Source organism: Squalius cephalus (genome assembly GCF_949319135.1).
Source record: "Squalius cephalus genome assembly, chromosome: 21".
Lineage (NCBI taxonomy): Eukaryota > Metazoa > Chordata > Actinopteri > Cypriniformes > Leuciscidae > Squalius > Squalius cephalus.
Genome location: NC_137142.1, coordinates 13,036,613 through 13,056,066, shown reverse-complemented (window position 1 = coordinate 13,056,066; position 19,454 = coordinate 13,036,613). Strand labels below are relative to the sequence as shown.

Here is a 19,454-nt window from a genome sequence, read left to right as displayed (position 1 = left end):
ATAATGCAGTATTACTGAATAGTAAGTGGTTTTTAAGTCCCAAATAAGTAAGCAAAATGTGACAGGGGCAAGGAGCCCAAACTCCATCAGGTGACCGAAATGGAGAAATGATAGCAAAGCTGAATTTTCAGCATCATTATTCCAGTCTTCAGTGTCACATGATCCTTCATAGTTCATTCTAATATGCTGATTTGCTGCTCAAGAAACATTTATCATTATAATCACAGTTTATAATACTTGTGCTGCTTTAATATTTACTGTATAGTGGTTGTGCTGCTTAATATTCAAAAGAACAGCATGTATTTGAAATAGATTGTTTTTAATAAAAGTATTCACGGTCAATTTGATAAATTTAATGAAATGTAGTAAAAAAAAATGTCTGAAATGTTATAACATTTTCATTTATTTTTTACATTTCTACCAAACCAAGAGACATTCCAAATGTTTAATGCAAGAATGCAGTAAAACAAATAATATTAATAGATTCTATTTATATGCATCACTTCAACAATAGAAAGTGATAAACACTTTTATTGTCACTGAATTCTTTCTTTTTTTTTAATGCCACAAATTTTGATTGATGGGAAGTTTTGAACCGATTCACGATTCACTTGATATGGATTCTTTGATAATTCACAAAAAATAACTGAACACTCTAGAGCTGCTTTTTAAATCGATATCATGATTCTGAATAGACAACTAGACAAAATAAGTAATTTGCTAGAGGTTCTTTTCACCTTTTTTGACACTGAAGTTTTAATTGAAATTTCTTGAAAGGCGGCATATTAATCACAAAGAGCATTTTTTTCCCGAGACCAATGTGCTGTTTAAAATGATTTCTTGCCATCTAGGGAATTTTGCATAGTATGTTACGTTCTATCCTTCACGCTTCATGTCTCGGGTCAGCTCCGTCTGCTCGTCATCTATAGCCTCAGATGGTTTTATTTGGAGAGGACCAGTCAGGCTAACTGGACAGATGTTCCCCCCCCCTCTTCAAACCTATATACTTCACATTATTACAAGCACTTACGTTCCCAGACAATGATTTACTGCCAAAAGACGATTCATGAAACATCCTGTCACTTAGAGCTGAAAAACACAAGCAAACATGTCACAGAGGTTCCTTTTGTGTGAGAGTGGCTTGCGTGTAGCCTAAATGAAACCGTTCCTGTAGCTCCAACAGAGCTGAAAGACGAAAGCTGGTGTGTATTTTGCGATCTGTACGTTTTCTGTGAAGGATGGGCCGCACTGATTCTGTTGTCTGAGAAAGGAAATCCTTTGAAGAGCAGCTGTAAAACAGCTCAAGGGCTTTTCAGTGCCTCACCCTTCTTATCTGTGCTGTCTCTTTAAAGAGATCATGGTGCAATTATGGTATTAGTAGGTAATTAGGATCATTTTGGCAGGTATGTGAAAGGAGCTGCTCAGTCCTCTAATGAAATGAGAGTGGCCTGTGGAAATGTGTTAGCACACGATTGGCCAGATAAATATATTGTGCTGCTCCTGTGAACTGGATTAATGAACTAATTTTTTTTTTTTCACATTATGAAATAAATGTTTTTCTCAAAAACATGTTGGCCACAATTATTCATACCCTTTTATTAAATACCTTTTTGCAATCTCCTTTTGCCAAGATAACTGCTCTGAGTCTTCTCCTATAATGCCTGATGAGTTTGGGGAACAACTGACAAGAGATCAGAGACCATTCCTCCATACAGAATCTCTCCAGATCCTTCAGATTCCCAGATCCATGTTGGTGCTTCTTCTCTTCAGTTCACTCCACTCATCAGGTCAGGGAACTGGGACGGCCATTGCAGAAGCTTCATTTTGTGCTCCCTAACACATTTTTGTTTTGATTTTGATGTTTGTTTTGGATCGTTGTCCTGATGGAAGATCCAACCACGGCCCATTATAAGATTTCTAGCAGAGGCCGTCAGGTTTTGATTTTTTATCTGTTGATATTTGATAGAATCCACGATGCCATGTATCTGAATAAGAAGTCCAGGACCTCCAGCAGAAAAATATGCCCACAACATTAAAGATCCAATGGTATATTAAATTGTACACATGGGGTACTTTTTATCCTTGTGTGCACCAAACCAATCTAGCGTGTTTGCTGCCAAAAAGCTCTTTTTTTAGTTTCATCTGACCACAGAACCCTGTGCCGTTTGAAGTTCTAGTCGTGTCTGACAACTGAATATGCTAGAGTTTGTTTTTGGAGGAGCGAGGAGCATTTTTCTTGAAAACCTCCCAAACAACTTGTGGGGATGTAGGGGTTGTTTGATTTTTTTTAGTAGGCTTTCTGACCCCAAGACTCAACTAATCTCTGCAATTCTCCATCTGTGATTATTGAAGAGTCTTTGGCCACTCAAACTTTCATCCTCACCGTCCATTAAGACAATATAGACACACGTCCTCTTCCTGGCAGATTCGTAACAATTTAGTTGATTATGACTTCTTAATTATTGCCCTGATGGTCAAAATGGGGATTTTCACTTCTTTAGCTATTTTCTTACTGCCACTTTCTATTTTGTGATGCTCAACAATCTTTTGCTGCACATCAGAACTATATTCTTTGGTTTTACTCATTGTGATGGATGATTCAGGGAATCTGGCCTTTGTGCTTCCTCGTATTTAAACTCCTGTGAAACAAGAAGTCATAGCTGGAAAATTTCATGTTCCTTGTCACCCTGGTGTGCTAAAAAGGTAAATATTAATGGGAATATACTTCAGAGATATTTTATTCATAAAAAATTCTAGTGGTATGAATAATTGTGGCCAACGTGTTTTGGAGAAAAACATTTATTTCATAATGTGATTTTCTTCCCCCCCACTTTCAATTCTTTTACTTCAATGAAAGGTTAGATTTTTGCCAATTTTTTTAATGAAAGATCAAAAGGATAAACGATGCAGATTTATTTTTTACAGCCATTTTTGATCATATTTACCAAGGGTATGATTAATACTGAGCACGACTGTGTGTGTGTATATATAAATTGTCATCGTAGGTGCATGTCCACTGTGAGAGGCATAATCTAAAAAAAAAAAATCCAGAAATCACAATGTATGATTTTTTTAACTATTTATTTGTATGATACAGCTGCAAATAAGTATTTGAACACCTGAGAAAATCAATGTTAATATTTGGTACAGTAGCCTTTGTTTGCAATTACAGAGGTCAAACATTTCCTGTAGTTTTTCACCAGGTTTGCACACACTGCAGGAGGGATTTTGGCCCACTCCTCCACACAGATCTTCTCTAGATCAGTCAGGTTTCTGGGCTGTCGCTGAGAAACACGGAGTTTGAGCTCCCTCCAAAGATTCTCTATTGGGTTTAGGTCTGGAGACTGGCTAGGCCACGCCAGAACCTTGATATGCTTCTTACAGAGCCACTCCTTGGTTATCCTGGCTGTGTGCTTCGGGTCATTGTCATGTTGGAAGACCCAGCCTCGACCCATCTTCAATGCTCTAACTGAGGGAAGGAGGTTGTTCCCCAAAATCTCGCAATACATGGCCCCGGTCATCCTCTCCTTAATACAGTGCAGTCGCCCTGTCCCATGTGCAGAAAAACACCCCCAAAGCATGATGCTACCACCCCCATGCTTCACAGTAGGGATGGTGTTCTTGGGATGGTACTCATCATTCTTCTTCCTCCAAACACGTTTAGTGGAATTATGACCAAAAAGTTATATTTTGGTCTCATCTGACCACATGACTTTCACCCATGACTCCTCTGGATCATCCAAATGGTCATTGGCAAACTTAAGACGGGCCTTGACGTGCTGGTTTAAGCAGGGGAACCTTCCGTGCCATGCATGATTTCAAACCATGACGTCTTAGTGTATTACCAACAGTAACCTTGGAAACGGTGGTCCCAGCTCTTTTCAGGTCATTGACCAGCTCCTCCCGTGTCGTTCTGGGCTGATTTCTCACCTTTCTTAGGATCATTGAGACCCCACGAGGTGAGATCTTGCATGGAGCCCCAGTTCGTGGGAGATTGACAGTCATGTTTAGCTTCTTCCATTTTCTAATGATTGCTCCAACAGTGGACCTTTTTTCACCAAGCTGCTTGGCAATTTCCCCGTAGCCCTTTCCAGCCTTGTGGAGGTGTACAATTTTGTCTCTAGTGTCTTTGGACAGCTCTTTGGTCTTGGCCATGTTAGTAGTTGGATTCTTACTGATTGTATGGGGTGGACAGGTGTCTTTATGCAGCTAACGACCTCAAACAGGTGCATCTAATTTAGGATAATAAATGGAGTGGAGGTGGACATTTTAAAGGCAGACTAACAGGTCTTTGAGGGTCAGAATTCTAGCTGATAGACAGGTGTTCAAATACTTATTTGCAGCTGTATCATACAAATAAATAGTTAAAAAATCATATATTGTGATTTCTGGATTTTTTTTTTAGATTATCCCTCTCACAGTGGACATGCACCTATGACAATAGGATGGCAGGGTGATAATACTTATTTTCCTCACTGTATATATATACATAGACTTTCAAGTTCATAAGTACAAACTTCCCAGCAGGACTTGAAGGCAGTAGAAGTATTTCACATCAGAGAAAAAAAAACTCATTGTGAAAGATTCAAATTGGAAGACAAGATATTTACATTTTTTAGGTTTCAACTTATGATTCTTATCGCAGGTCTGATTTCACGTCACAATAATGCATTTCAGCAGTAATACTTGAAGGACATGTTTAAAAACTCTTGGTTCACTCTCTTGGTCAACTTTGCCCCCACAAGTGGTTTTGGTTTGAATTTGGATCTTATATAAGACATTTTAAAGCGGTTGATGTAATTTGGCACACACGCTCGTCTTTGAATTCATCAAATGCAGCTCCAATCAGTCCTGCGCCCAGGACTGTTGACACTAGCAGGAAATCAAAGTCCAGCGCGGCAGTCCTGCGCTGCCCGAACCATGTGCTGGTGCATGAGGCAGCCTCACGGGGAAGATTAATTAGTGTACACAAACGTGTGTGGATGTTTATACACCAGAGTGTGTTCTGAGATGTTAACATATCAGTCAGCTCTTGCTCTCCTTCACTGCCAACCACATGGCCAGACACATGTACACATACACGCACAGACATGTATATACTCACGCATGTATGTATGTGTACGCTCACAAACAGAGCCGCACGAAATAACGTGGCCTTCTGTGCGCAAGTGATAACAACTAACCATCCGAAAATAAAGACATAAAGCACATAGATGAATACACACGCAGTCCAAGCTAGCCATACTGAATTATAAACAGGTGTCTTCATAGTTTGCATTCTTCCCAAACACGAAAGTGGTTTGACCTGAGCGGTTTTGAGTGTGTATCGAGCCCTATCAAACCAGGGTCCCTGTGTAATTTCTGTATTTATAAACACGAGTGCACTTGGGTTTGTGTGACACATACCGTGTGCTAAAGACTACCACAGGCATAGCTGAAATATTGGAACCATATTTTCACCCCTTTTCCTGGCACTTATTTTTGAAGGGAAGCCTGTCGTACATCACGGGAACACTTTGACGGGGGTCTCTGAAATGCCTCAAACTGATCCCTCCTAAAACTGATGTACTTCGGGATTGAGTTTTGCTCCTAAGTGCTGGAATAACAGCAGGCTTGTGTGGGTGAAAAATGGAATGGAAAGCGAGTTCAGAAGCCATTCATTACGATTTAACAGGATATTACTTGTTGTTTAACGTTTTAGTTGCTTAGAAGGTCACTCTTGTAATGGTTTAAAACTACTCGAACTATTGCACGTCGTGATGTGGTGTTTTCTATTTCTAGAAATGAGTGTTGATGAAGGGTCAGGGATAGTATCCGTCCTCTTCAGAAACAGAGGATTTGTCCAGCATCCGTAGTCATTAGTCATAATTAGACCTGGTTATTTTTCCACTGCAATTGAACGATTAAACTTGAAATTGCTTTAAAGAGAGCTGGGAATTAAAATAGGCTAAATAATAGCATTAACTTCCAATGACTGGAAAGCTTTCTCACACAGTCTGTGCACAGTTTAGCAAGAAATGCCACGTGAAACTAATAATTGTTATTTTTTTTATGAAAAAACGTAAATGGTGTTTGGCTGTGCAAGTTTGTTGCCATGATGCCAGTATATTTTGTGTGGCTGCCAGGCTGTTACTGGGCAGTTTCTTAGGTGTTCGTAGTGTTTTTTTTTGTGTGGTTTTTTTACCTTTACTGTAAAAAATTATATCATTAATAAGTTATGACAACATATTTGTTTATATTGCTTTAACTCTTCAAAATAAGTTAGGCAATTTTAGGATATTTTTGTTGTCTTTTTTTATAGTTTGCTTTGTTGCGATCCGTAGAAAAAAGTATATGATGTAAATACCTTAGACTCTCTATAGATTTAGACGTAATTTTAATGATTAATAGGATGGACTTGCTGTTAAGAATGATGATTTTATAAGACAATATTATACACTCACTTGTCGCCACCTATACTGATGTAACAATGTAATGCACTATGAACGAATCAGTGAACTAATCTGAACACTGGAAAGTCCAATTCATTCTTATGAATTCAGTCGGTTGAATGTAAATGAACAGATTCAAAAGTTGATTGATCAATTTGAGTTCCTGCACTTTGTTTTCAATATTTATTTATTTTTATATACATTTTTCAGTTAAAGCCTTCATTTTTTGGTAACACTTTAGTTTAGTTTAGTTTTCCAATTCTCACTACTAATTGGTTGCTTATTATCATGCATATTACTACACTGTAAGAAAAATGATATGATTAATACGTTATCATGACAACATATGTTTTTGCATTGCTTTAACTCATCAAAATAAGTTAAGCAATAAGTTGAAATACAAGATACAACTCATTTCTTAAGTCAGTTTAATGTCATTTAAGTTTAAGTGACTTAGACATCCAAGTTGATTGTACTTAAAAAGTTAAGGCAGCAACTTTTTTACAGTGTCATTGGCTGTTTATTAGTACTTATAAAACACATATTCTATATCCATAATCCTACCCAATACCTAATCCCTACCCTAATCTAAAGTGTGACCCATTTTTAATGCCAGCAAAGTATGGTTTTCATTTATAATTTTATAATTATAATATTGTATATTTGTATTTTATAAGTAGTGCTGTTGTTAAAACTGTATACTACTGTATATGTACATTGTCATTTGTTTCCGATTTTAGATAGATGTAACTAACTTTTATAGAAAATATACTCACTAAATGAATCTTTTAGTTCAGTTGTGCTGTCATTTGTATGGTTATCTGTATAATCAAAATCCACGTCGCTATATTTTGGTGCATCACACTTAAAAACAGCTTCATCATTTGCTCTGTGTTCATCAAGTGTTTAGTAGTGTACTTTTCCTTTGTTTAGGTGTAACATGAGCCCACATGACTTCTCCACTGTCCTTTTGATATGAACGCTGAAGAATGCATCCCATGTAATTAATGTAATTGCATCCCATGTAATGGGATTCTGTGAGGGGCTTGCGTGCAATTAGAATTGATTACATGGCGAGGAATGCGAACAGTATGTGCATGTGGCGTATGATTATAAAAGCAATCTGGCCTTTTTTAATTCATTTTAGGAAATAAATAATTTTTAATAATTGCCATATATAGTTTGGCTTTAATCATACAGAGGGGTCCAAGCGTCTTTATATTCAAAATATAATTTCAATTAGAAAATTTCAAAACAGATCTCTCTGTATAGCTTTTTCACACTTCTGGAATAAGATGCAAAAAATGCAGTTTACTTGAAAACAATGCATTGTATAAGAGCCCATAGACATGGATTTAGAGATGTTTTCTTGGTATGGAAGTGTTTTGATCTTTTTCTTTTTCTTTTTTTGGAATTTGGGTGTACATGTCCTGATAGTTGCTGTAGGTAATCACGTGTCATAAATGGAAATAAGCTGGCTCAGAAATGAGCCGTAGCGCTCTGGTGCAGTCCAGCTTGTTATGGGAGTCTTATGTCTGTGATCAGATAGCTACCCTGACAAAATCCAGACCCCTTTCTGTTTCCATTACATTGGGAGAGGGGGGATCCGGCACTTTAGTTCTACTCATTGGGTTCAGCGTTTGCTGAACTTGCTACAAAAGTTCAGACTGTCGACTCCAAAAGAGTTCAAAGGCACCAATTTTTTAAAAAATACATCTGTGCGTTCATACAGGACTCATAGTTGTTGCACTACTTTAGCTAAAGTTATTGAAGAGCTTCTTGGCGCCCTGTTGCACACTGCACATGAAAGTAGTGTATGTGGTGCATATTTATTTTGGCACCCATATTAACAAACTACAGTTTTCACACAGTGCTGTGTAGCAGAGGTGCACAGGGTAGGTGTGAAGAGATTTTTTGTGCTGATGAAGTGCACTAGTCACTAACTTTCATAGATTTCATTAACATAAATAGCACATAAAATGGACCTTCCTGAAAACTCTTCTCTGGATTCACATCTGATTCATAAAAGCGCCTCATAAAATATTACCTTTCATACATTGTGTAGTATAGCTGTTTGTGGATATAAAAGGTCTGCAAAGTTTTAAAGACCAAAGTGCATGATAAATGGAGTAATTGTCTCATAAAGAAAGAATTGATTCTGAACTGCCTGAAACGAGTCGTCAATAATTCCAGTCTGACTTCCCGTTACACACCTAAGGCCGTGTGTCCACCAAAGCATTTTTAGCCAGCTGAAAACGCTAGGCGCTCTGCTTAGCCGTGGGCGCTTGAGAGCGTTTTGGCAGCGCAGCATTTTTTTTAGTTAAGACGCATTGCTTGTTATAATACGGAATATCCGCAAAGGTGTTACTAGTATCTTATTTCACACATATTTGTTTCTGTGTAGATTCTATATTAAAATGTCGATACAATGTAACGTATTTTCTCTGGCTCTTGTTTTAAATTATTTTGCTCCGTTATTATGCGTGTTGTCGTCATCGGTTGACGTTGTACAAGCAGAATGTGGCGGTTGGTCGGTGTGGTAGTAGTCCCGCCTCTCCTCCACTGTGATTGGACGGCTGGGTAAAAAGTGATGAGCGCTGCGTTTTACCCAAAGTTGAACACTCTTCAACTCTCAGCGACCAGTAAAAAACGCTGAGCGCTCAGCGCTTCAGCGTGAAAAAAAGCTCAGCACCTCGTTATGCTCATGCCGTTTTAAAAACGCGGCGCTCCCATTGAAAACAATTGAAAAAATACGCCAGTCACATGAAAAAACGCTTTGGTGGACACACGGCCTAAGTAACAATGTGACATATTTGCATAATGCCAGCCTATGGTCTTCGTTGGATGCCCACAAACAACTTCTACAACTTCTGCCCACGTCTACTTTGACTCGTAGTTGTAGCTGAGACTGCAGAGTTTGGTTTGTGCTGTCGACATGTTGAGAAGACGCAGTTTTCTGTGTTGCAGAAGCAAATTTTGCACTTCTAAAGGATGAGAACACAGGCTCTAATTGATACAGTAAAACAGACGCCATCGTGACTGTTTCGTTTCCGACACGTGCTGTAAGCGGTAGACCACTGGGCTCAACATCTGACCAATCAGAGCAGAGTAAGCCCGCGGAAAGTAGGGGTTTAGAGAGACTGAATCTTCGAACAAAACATTTTCAGACTCTTTGAGAAATGTGGTGATGTGCAATGTATATTATGAGAAAATTAAAGTGTTTTTTGACCTTGGATGCATGTAAACCTGTAGGAGCCCTCCAAAACAAAATGATGCACCTTTAAAATAGCAAAATAGGGACAGTTTAATGAATCATATTCCAATTATTTGTAAATAGGGTGCACGTGCATGCTCATTCAAAATTAGCATAATTTTCATCCATTAATTACAACTGTGTGAAATAACGTGTATAGACTGCCTGAGTCTGTTGTGTGACAGGTTAACATATTGTGCATTTAAGATCCAATTCTTATTCAAAACCTGTCTATAAGATGTGGTCTTGCGTCTTGAGTAAAATCATAAACAACATGCAAGCATGTTATTCTATATTATTGATTTATTCTTAATGTAATTTACTGATGAGCTGATAACCTGTGAGAGAAACTTCAACATTGTCCAAAGTCAACAACATTATTTTCCAATCCTTCCAAGGAGGCTTTCCTTTGGCTTTTGATATTTATCATTGTTTCATTTTACCACTGATAAGGAGAAAAACAGAGAGGATGAGAGAGCCAGAGAAAGTGGGGGATAAAGAAAGAGCAAAAGAGCTGATGTCTCTGGAAATACTTGAGTTCTCTGTTGTTCTTCGTCCGTCCAGAGCTCTAGGGAGTGTTTGGCTCAGGACGCTGCTTACACACTAATTACCTTATTACTGTAGCTGAGCAATATGGAACTGATCAAACTAGCTGCTTTTAGGAAAACTAGCTGTTCTATCAATGAGATTTACTCCTTACAGAAAAAAAATGCAAACTACTGCACAGCAGTAAATGTGTGAGAACTGTAACATGATCTATCTGTCTGTCTATCTATCTATCCATCTGTCTGTCTGTCGTTCTGTCGATTGATCTATCGTTCTATCTATATATCAATCGATTGTTCTATTGATCGTTCTATCGATTGTTCTAACGATCGTTCTATCGATTGTTCTATCAATCATTCTATCTGTCTAACTATCTATCCATCTATCGATCTGTCATTCTATCTATCTATCATTCTATCAAATGTTCTGTCATTCTTTTGCTGTCTGTCTATTTATCTATGTATCGTTCATCATTCTAGCTATTTAATTTACCTTATTTGTTTCTTGTATACAGAACTGCATGACACATTATGTTGTGCCTATATTCAGAACAATGAAATTCTTGCTCATGTGATATTGCTTAGTAATATTTCAAAAATTCCCAAACTAGGCATGCGTTTACAAATGATCATAGTAGATTTAGCATGGCTCCTATGCTGTTTCTCTACCTGATCCAGAGTGCAGTGAGGAGGGAAATTGTGGGTTACCTGAGGAACAAAATCACATCTGGATCTGTTTCATCCTCTGCCCTAACAGCAGTCCTGCAAATTTTCCATCCACCTGTCTTTGATGATATACTGTGCCGTTTTAATAACCTTGCGGTGCTAAAGGCTGCACAACCAGCAGAACTCCCACAATACTCCATCTACATGGCAAGGTGGTCCAGGTCCAACGTATAATATATATATATATACACACACACACATATATGCTTATTTTATAAAGGTATTTTAATTCTAGTAAACAAGTCCATATAACTGCATTTGTTTGATGTCTGAAAGCCTGCTAAGTAAAAGTGATAAAAGGTCTGTCATTGGTGTTTCACTGCATGTTTGAATTAAACATAATCTTGATCTCATTATGGTAATATTTTAACGAGTCTGTAATTGGAACACTTCCCTGCTGCTTTAAAGTGCTGATTTAAAAGACCGGTTTTTATAGTTTGGTACCCAGGGAAGCTGTGTGTTGGATCTTTTTACGAGACTTTGTACGTCCGCCCATGTGATTAGAATATTTACGTAGGCTATTTAGGAAACGACACTTTGCCGTTAGTGGTGATGTTTCAAATTGTGATGAAAGCTATAAAGATAACTACACAATTAAACTGAAGTTCAGCAGTCACGCCAGTGTACATTTCTTCCATTCCCATCCATGCCGTCTGATTTTCTGCCTGTTGGTTATGTTCTTGTGATTCTGTTTTGCTTTTCTCTGAGGATTCACATCTACCCAAAAATGCTGATGAGAGGAACATTACTTCTGCCAATGTTGCAGTCAAAGAATTTAATAAATATAATCTCTGAACAGATGTAATAGCAACTAGCAGCTAGTTGTTCCTATGCCCAGAAAGAATCTGCAGACTTTCTTTGCATTTTCTGTGTGGATTTTGGTGGGAAATCTGTAGAAAGGTTTTAAACACAGTTAAACGTGTTCCTCGAAGCTGTACTACACTTTTATTGGTAACCGAACATATAATCAATATATTTAATAAACAGACAGAAAGGGTGTGGGAACTTTGGAATTGTTCTGAAGTCTTCTTAAAAAGATAGTTGATTTAACATTGAAATTAACTATAGACATGGGCACCAACATGAAATAATGGACCCATTTTAAATGACACTTAGCACAAAATCTCTCATCACTGACAAGATGGGGCTCCCTGTGTGTCTCTTGTTTCATCTGCTTCTTTTTAAACACAGGAAATGAAGTCAAAGGGCACTGAAATATTTGTGCTTATTTTTGCCGCTCTTAACAGATAGAGTTTCCAAACATTAGCCAACGGCTGTCCTTTAGCAAAATCAGAATTATCATGTCTGTCTGTCTGTCTGTCTGTCTGGCAGATGTAAAATTTGAATACTTGAATGCATTTCTGTTTTTTATTTCCTTTTAACCTGCATGTTGCGTTTGCTTATGCCCTGTGCATTAAAAGAGCAAGTTTTCCCAAATTCATCAAGTCACGAGTTTCCTTGAAGTATTTAAAAAAGTACAAATTTATGTTTTTTAATTAAATTGTTTTATTTTGGTAAAAAGTATTTATTATTATTATTATTATTATTATATTAATATCTATTAATATCAGTGTTTAATTAATTAATTAATTAATTAATTAATTGATAATAATAATAATAATAATAATAATAATAATAATAATAGTATTAGTTTTATTATATTACTTTCAGTCCTGAAATATTAAAGGAATATAATAAAGTATAATATACATAGGCTAATACAATAGTCCTGTGGTTCTCAACTGGTTTGACCATGGTATCTGCATTTTCCCATGATCATTAAGCCGCACACAAGTACCGTCCCACTTTACTTCACATACACATGAATTGTAAGAATCATAACACTGAATAGCCTAAATAGGATAAGGTAATGCTATTAAATAGAAGTCCCAAACTAGTTTTTGTTAATGCAATACAGTTAGTAAGTTGGTATGAGCCGCTACAGTCATCAAAAATATAGAAAATAGCACAAAGTGATATTTTGGGTAAAGGTTATGGGAGGTACAGTTACCATGATAAATATACAATACTAACATGAACTCTTAATAAAACACATGGATACTGCTCCTGATAAATAGAATGAACATCATATCTTTATGCAAATCCTTCCCTGCTAACACACAATGTACCAGTTTAGCCTAACTTGGTACAGTAACAGTAACTAGCCTAACCTTCATGACTAACTAATTGACAATGTAAATGACATTGCATGTTCGTAATATCTTTTGCTCTTTTTATATAGTGAACTGATATACAGTGTCCACCTCCGCATTTGCGTCACCGTACAGTATCTGACTTGACATGAAATTTTGTTTTTCTGAGGTGAAAGACTTTTTAATTTCGTCATGAAAATAATGTTAGAATAATGACACTGACATAGCATGTCAACATCTCATCTGACAACAGATACTGAAACAGTACAATGCTTTTTTTCTCAGGCACTATTTACCTAAACTGCATCTGACAGAAGAGTCAACAGCTTTCATGTATGTCTTTCAAAATAAAAGTCTTGCATCAGTAAAACATTAAGAATTATTATTTTTTTGACTCCACACTCGGCAACACACTCAAAACGGTCTTGAGACCCAACGGGTGAGAAACACTGCAGTAGTCTAACTAACTAAAATGTAAAATGGTTATGATAAAAAAAAATGCAAGTATCAATGTTACAGCTTTGTTTGGCTTTTTCCCAGCCAGGTCTTTAGACAAACTCTACAACTTTGCCGACTGCGCAGGACTGCACCTGATCTTTGGGCTGAATGCCTTGCACAGAAACCCTGACAACTCGTGGAACGCCTCCAGTGCCCTGAGCCTGCTCAAATACAGCGCCGGCAAAAAATACAACATCTCCTGGGAGCTCGGCAATGGTGAGTCCTCTCTGCTGTGACATCATTCATGCATCTACTAAAGAAAAAACAAAAGCATCCATCTTGCAGTGATTATTGTGGGAGTGTGTAACTAAAAGGTTGCAGGTTTGAACCTTGCAAGGTGGAATTCTTGAACAAGACGTACACTTTAAGGAATAGTTCACTTCAAAATGAAAACCCTCAAGTTGTTCCAAACCTGTATGAATTTCTGTCCTCTGTTGAACACAAAGGGCCTCATTGACTTAGTCCAAGTCAATGGGGTCCATCAACTGTTTGGTTACCGACATTCTTCAAAATATGTTCTTTTGTGTTCAACAGAGGAAATAACCGTTACAACGTGAACAGCGTCAGCTCTGAAGCTTGTAGAAAATTATAAAATGGTTGTGTACAACATTTATACATTGCTGTCACAGTAACTGACCAATCATGATAAGCATTTTGCTTAGATAATTATGTATGCTGGAAACATTAAACATGTTAGGATTAATAAGAGGAATTAAATCTGAATTTGTCCTTGCCCTTAGTCTCTTTCGAAGTTATCGCACAAAAACGTGAAAAAAGGCCCATCAATCCACACTAAACAAGCATCTTCTCATTTTCCACTGTCTTCTCATTGACCCACATCCACTTGAGACACTTGAAGTGCTTGATGTACAACAGCATAAAGGCTGGAAAAGTGTCAGCTGTATAAGCCGGGAATGTTTTATATAAGCAGCAGTCTTTACTGATACAATATTGTGGAAAAATTACTGGCATGGCCAATTCAAGAAGCTCTGGTCATTGTTACATTATACTATACTTCATATAAAACTAATCCCATTCCAACAGGGCTTATGTCAAGAGACAAATCACAAAGCAGAATCCAAAAGGACACCTGGTGACTTTGTAATCTGCTCTAAACATTCATTCATCTTTTGTCCTGTTCCAGACATGCTGAAAATTGCCCTATTCATGATGCCCTTGTATCAGATGTCTCTCTATAAACATCAAAACAACAAACTTTTGACAAAAAAATGATATATAGTATATATATAGCTGTTATTGACCGCATGTGCAGCTTGTAGTTGCACACTTAGCATTTATAAAAACCAGAGGCCGCTTAAAGAATGTACATAAACCATATATTGTCTTAATCGTTTGTTTATTGGCTACATTTTTAATGTGTCAAATGGTTACTAGCTGCCGGCGTGCAGCACATTGCTGCTTTTGCTCTGAGATTGTCATATAAGACCGAAGGGAGCAGAACGCTCAAAGAGAGCAATCTGTCTGAAAAATTCATACAAAAAAATAATTATATATTATCATAATTAATATCTGTCATGTAATACTGGATAAGAGTCTGGATTAGAGTTAAATCCTTCCATTTACCGAATTCTAATAAAGGCATGTTGTTACTGGAACAGCCATTTGGATGTTTGTCTTTTTGTCTTCAACTGTAACAATAACCACGTGCAAAGAAAAGCTGTTAGGGATAACTTGCTAAATCAGATTTTGCGAAGCTGTTAATTCAAAAACAAACTCTTTCAAGCGAACTAGGAGGCCAAATGAAACAAAGGGAAATATTTTCAGCTGTGGGTGGATGTTTATTGAGTGGGTCTTGCCAGCGTGACACAAAGTGATGCACGGGCAGTGGGGTGATTTATTTCATGACTGTGTTATTGTGCTTTTTCTAAATGATAGGATCTGGATAATATTTTAATGGATGATAATAATAATGTCTCATATTTTCCACTGGCCTCGGCCTGGCCCGGTACTGTATTGACACAACAGCTCAGCATTTCTGCGTTTCTCTCCCTACACAAACACACACTCACACCGGCTGTGATGTTTATAAAATTCACCACTTGACTTCTGTAACATCCTTGCTGTGATTTCAAGTGTGCACCTCCCACAAGTGTTGCCTTGTTTAAATAGTTTACAAAGTGCTGACCACAATATAGGTCGTAATTCAAAGGCAGTTGCATGTTCGCTTGCGATTGGGTGTCAGCTTGCATCTAAAGTCTTAAAGGGATAGTTCACCCAAAAATGATTTTTTTTTACTTGCCGCAATTGTCAAGCTCCAACATAAAAAAATAAAAAAATAAACAATAATTAAACAGGATATACAGTACCGGACAAAAGTTGGGAAACATTGCTATTTTTAAAGGAGAACTCCGGTCAATTTTAACATTGAGCTAATTTTTTTGTACATTTGGAGTGCTGTCAATACAGAGAACAACGACAAAAATCGGTGTTGCCTACACCGTGTTATCCTCTTTTTAAAATGTGCACCCTGTTGACTTCAATGGGGCAAGTTTTAAACCTGCTTTTAGCCTCTTAACATCCTTGATGTGTCATTACAAGTGCACAGGTCATGTGAGTGATTCCTTCAGAGTGAACGCGGGTCAATCTGACTGCAGTAGATGTGAAAGATATGAATAAAAATGATGTTTATTCAGCCAGCGCACATACCTGTATTTACATCCTGTTTTCGGCTGAAGTCCACAGTAATCGATTGTCGAATTCACGCGCATTGGTTTAGTACCTATGATCATGCGCGTGAACTCGACAATCGATTACTGTGGACTTTGACCGAAAACAGGATGTAAATACAGGTATGTGCGCTGGCTGAATAAACATCATTTTTATTCATATCTTTCACATCTACTGCAGTCAGATTGACCCGCGTTCACTCCGAAGGAATCACTCACATGACCTGTGCACTTGTAATGACACATCAAGGATGTTAAAGGGACACTTCACCCATTTGCATTAAGCTTTGCATTGTTAGAAACCCAGTCATACTATTGAATGGTCGTGCAACACTCTCTCATTTCCCCTGAGACGGGAGAAATCCGTTATTTACCTCTTACACTTCCTCCTACAATGACGCAAAAATCGTCATTTTGCGTCATTGTAGGAGGAAGTGTAAGAGGGGGGGATTTCTGTTGAGACTACAAGCACTCGTTCCTCATCTTTCCCAGGGGGCGGGACCCGCTCACGCTACAGACCTATTACAGATCAGTGGGTGGGACTTTACTCTCTGAAACTGAAAGCAATATCCTCCATCTTGTTTGAAGCTAAGCTAACAGGCGCTGTGGAGACAGATGTAAAGTTATGACAATAGCGGAGGAGAGTGCTCAATATGATATAGACTAGAGGAAGAGGATTTCGGAAGTCTGATGCTTGAATCAGGTGTTTGTGGCTACCTTTACAAGCCGCATTATAGCGAAGAGCAGCCGAGGCAGAAGACCTGCCTGTCGCGGACGAGGAGCCCGGACTGGCTCGAGTTAGGGCGGACTGGTGGCGCCGGTGATCTCACAATGCAACTACGAACCGCTACGAACACAGAGATAGAGTCCGTCTGCGGCAAAGAATTTCAACGATGACAATTTCTCCTGGACGAAATCTCTGAATCAGACGAGGACACGGACGTTTGTGTTGTGAACTAGTTTCCTAGTTTCGCACCGCATATGTTCTGACTGAACATCCCGGTACCATGCAATAATTCACCTTTTCGAAAGAAATACAAACGAGGAGTAATGCACTAATGAGTTCGCCAACTAACTAGACATTTTGTGTGAATGTGAAATGAATTTCAAGCTCTGGTGGTAGCTAGCCTTGTAGACGGAAGAGTGATTTCTCTTATAGGCAGATATGCGCTTTCTGGATTAGTGGGAGTGGCTTGCGGAGCTGTGCAATGTGGTGCATTGTGGGAGTTGTTGTCTTTCATACAAATGCGTCCTGAAGTTATTTTTTGTCTTTTCTCGGTCACAAAGGCACCAAATTCAAAATTTCTTTTACATTTCGACTACATATATGACCCACTTTAAATAAAAAACAATGTTCAAATGGGTGAAATTCCCCTTTAAGAGGCTAAAAGCAGGTTTAAAACTTGCCCCATTGAAGTCAACAGGGTGCAGATTTTAAAAAGAGGATAACACGGTGTAGGCAACACCGATTTTTGTCGTTGTTCTCTGTATTGACAGCACTCCAAATGTACAAAAAATGAGCTCAGTGTTAAAATTGACCGGAGTTCTCCTTTAATGTTTTTGAAAGAAATCTCTTCTGCTCATGCAATTATTTGATCAAAAATATAGAAAAAAACAGTAATATTGTGAAATATTATTACAATTTAAAATAATGATTTTCTAATTGAATATACTTTAAAATCATATTTATTTTTGTGATGCAAAGCTGAATTTTCAGCATCATTATCACACATTATTATCACAGGATTGTCACACAATCCTTCAGAAATCATTCTAATATGCTGATTTATTATCGATGTTGGAAACAGTTGTGCTGCTTATTATAAAGTAACCTGTGATACTTTTTCAGGATTATTTGATGAATAAAAAGTTAAAATAGAACTCTTTTTAATCACAGGCTTGATAAGCATAAGAGACTTCTAGTAATGTTTAAATGTTAAAGTTTTGAACGGCTCTGTGTCTATATAAGCAAGGATGCACTGAATTGATAAAAAGGGCAATTTTACGTTGTTTCACACTTGTTACAAAAAAAATTCAAATAGTTCAAGTAATGATGCTAAAAATTCAGCTTTGCATCACAGGAATAAATTACATTTTAAAATATTTTTAACCAGAAAACAGTTGTTTTAAATTGTAATATTTCTTTCAAAGACTTTTAAACAAAACCATTAAACAAATCCCGAATTCCATTTGAAATGAATTCATTCTTAATTGGTAAAGCAGAATCTCATCATGTATATTTTTCTTTTATTTCCCCGCACAGAGCCCAACAGTTACCGCACGATGGCTTCTCGTTCAGTCAACAGCTCTCGTCTGGCTCAGGATTACGCTCTTCTGAGGACGTTACTGCAGTCGGTGCGTTTCTACAGCCGAGCAAACCTCTATGGGCCCAACGTCGGCCATCCTCGTAAAAACGCAATCCTGTTACTAGACGGGTGAGTGTCTCTGTCATTTGTTCAGAAATATAGCAGCCTCCCTGCATGTGCTTATTTGTATGTTTGACATGCGTTAAGAGTGATAACTTATAAACCAAATAGGTTAGGATTTTTTTGGCTGTTTTTATAATGCTTAATGCTTTTCAATTGACAATGAAAACTGGAGTAATGATATTGAAAATTCAGCCATCACAGGAATAAATTACATTTTACAATAGAAAATGTAACGTAACAAAAAAAAGGGAATTTAGCGATAGTCATGCTGACATGTAAAGCAGTTTAACTTTGTAGATGAGCCACAGTTTAGCAGTGTGACTACTAATGGGAGTCTTAAATATGTTCTTATTGGATGTGATTGTCACATCATGTGGGGTTTTGTGCTTTCAGTGTAGAAAGGCATTGTGACTGTTCACACATGGTGTTGGCAGAAGGGCTTATCTGATGTGTGACTCGTTTTAATGGCTCGTAGAAGAGATCTCCAAAGCACATTGTTTAAGAGAACGCGGGACAGTCCGCCTGCCTGGAGAAGCACATAGCTGAGCCGTGTTTATGTTGCTCCATGTGGATTGTTAGTCCAGGGGCCTGTAGCACCAATGAAACTCACCGTCAGATAAATAAAGTGTCACTCTATTAATGGCGTGACAGAGCAATGTTCCACCTGTGTGTTACTTGTTCCTCCCACTCTCTCCTGCAAGAGCGCAGAGGCTTCAGTACGGCGGCCCTCAA

General features: G+C 37.8%; 1 protein-coding gene across 1 annotated transcript in view; it reads left to right on the top strand.

The window, feature by feature from the left end:
- Nucleotides 1-19,454, top strand: part of hpse2 (heparanase 2) — an 87,209-nt gene that overhangs the window by 21,480 nt on the left and 46,275 nt on the right. The window contains exons 4-5 of the mRNA XM_079854421.1: nt 13,649-13,822; nt 18,557-18,728. Of these exons, the coding sequence (XP_079710547.1) occupies nt 13,649-13,822; nt 18,557-18,728 (346 nt within the window). The remainder of the gene's footprint in view (nt 1-13,648; nt 13,823-18,556; nt 18,729-19,454) is intronic.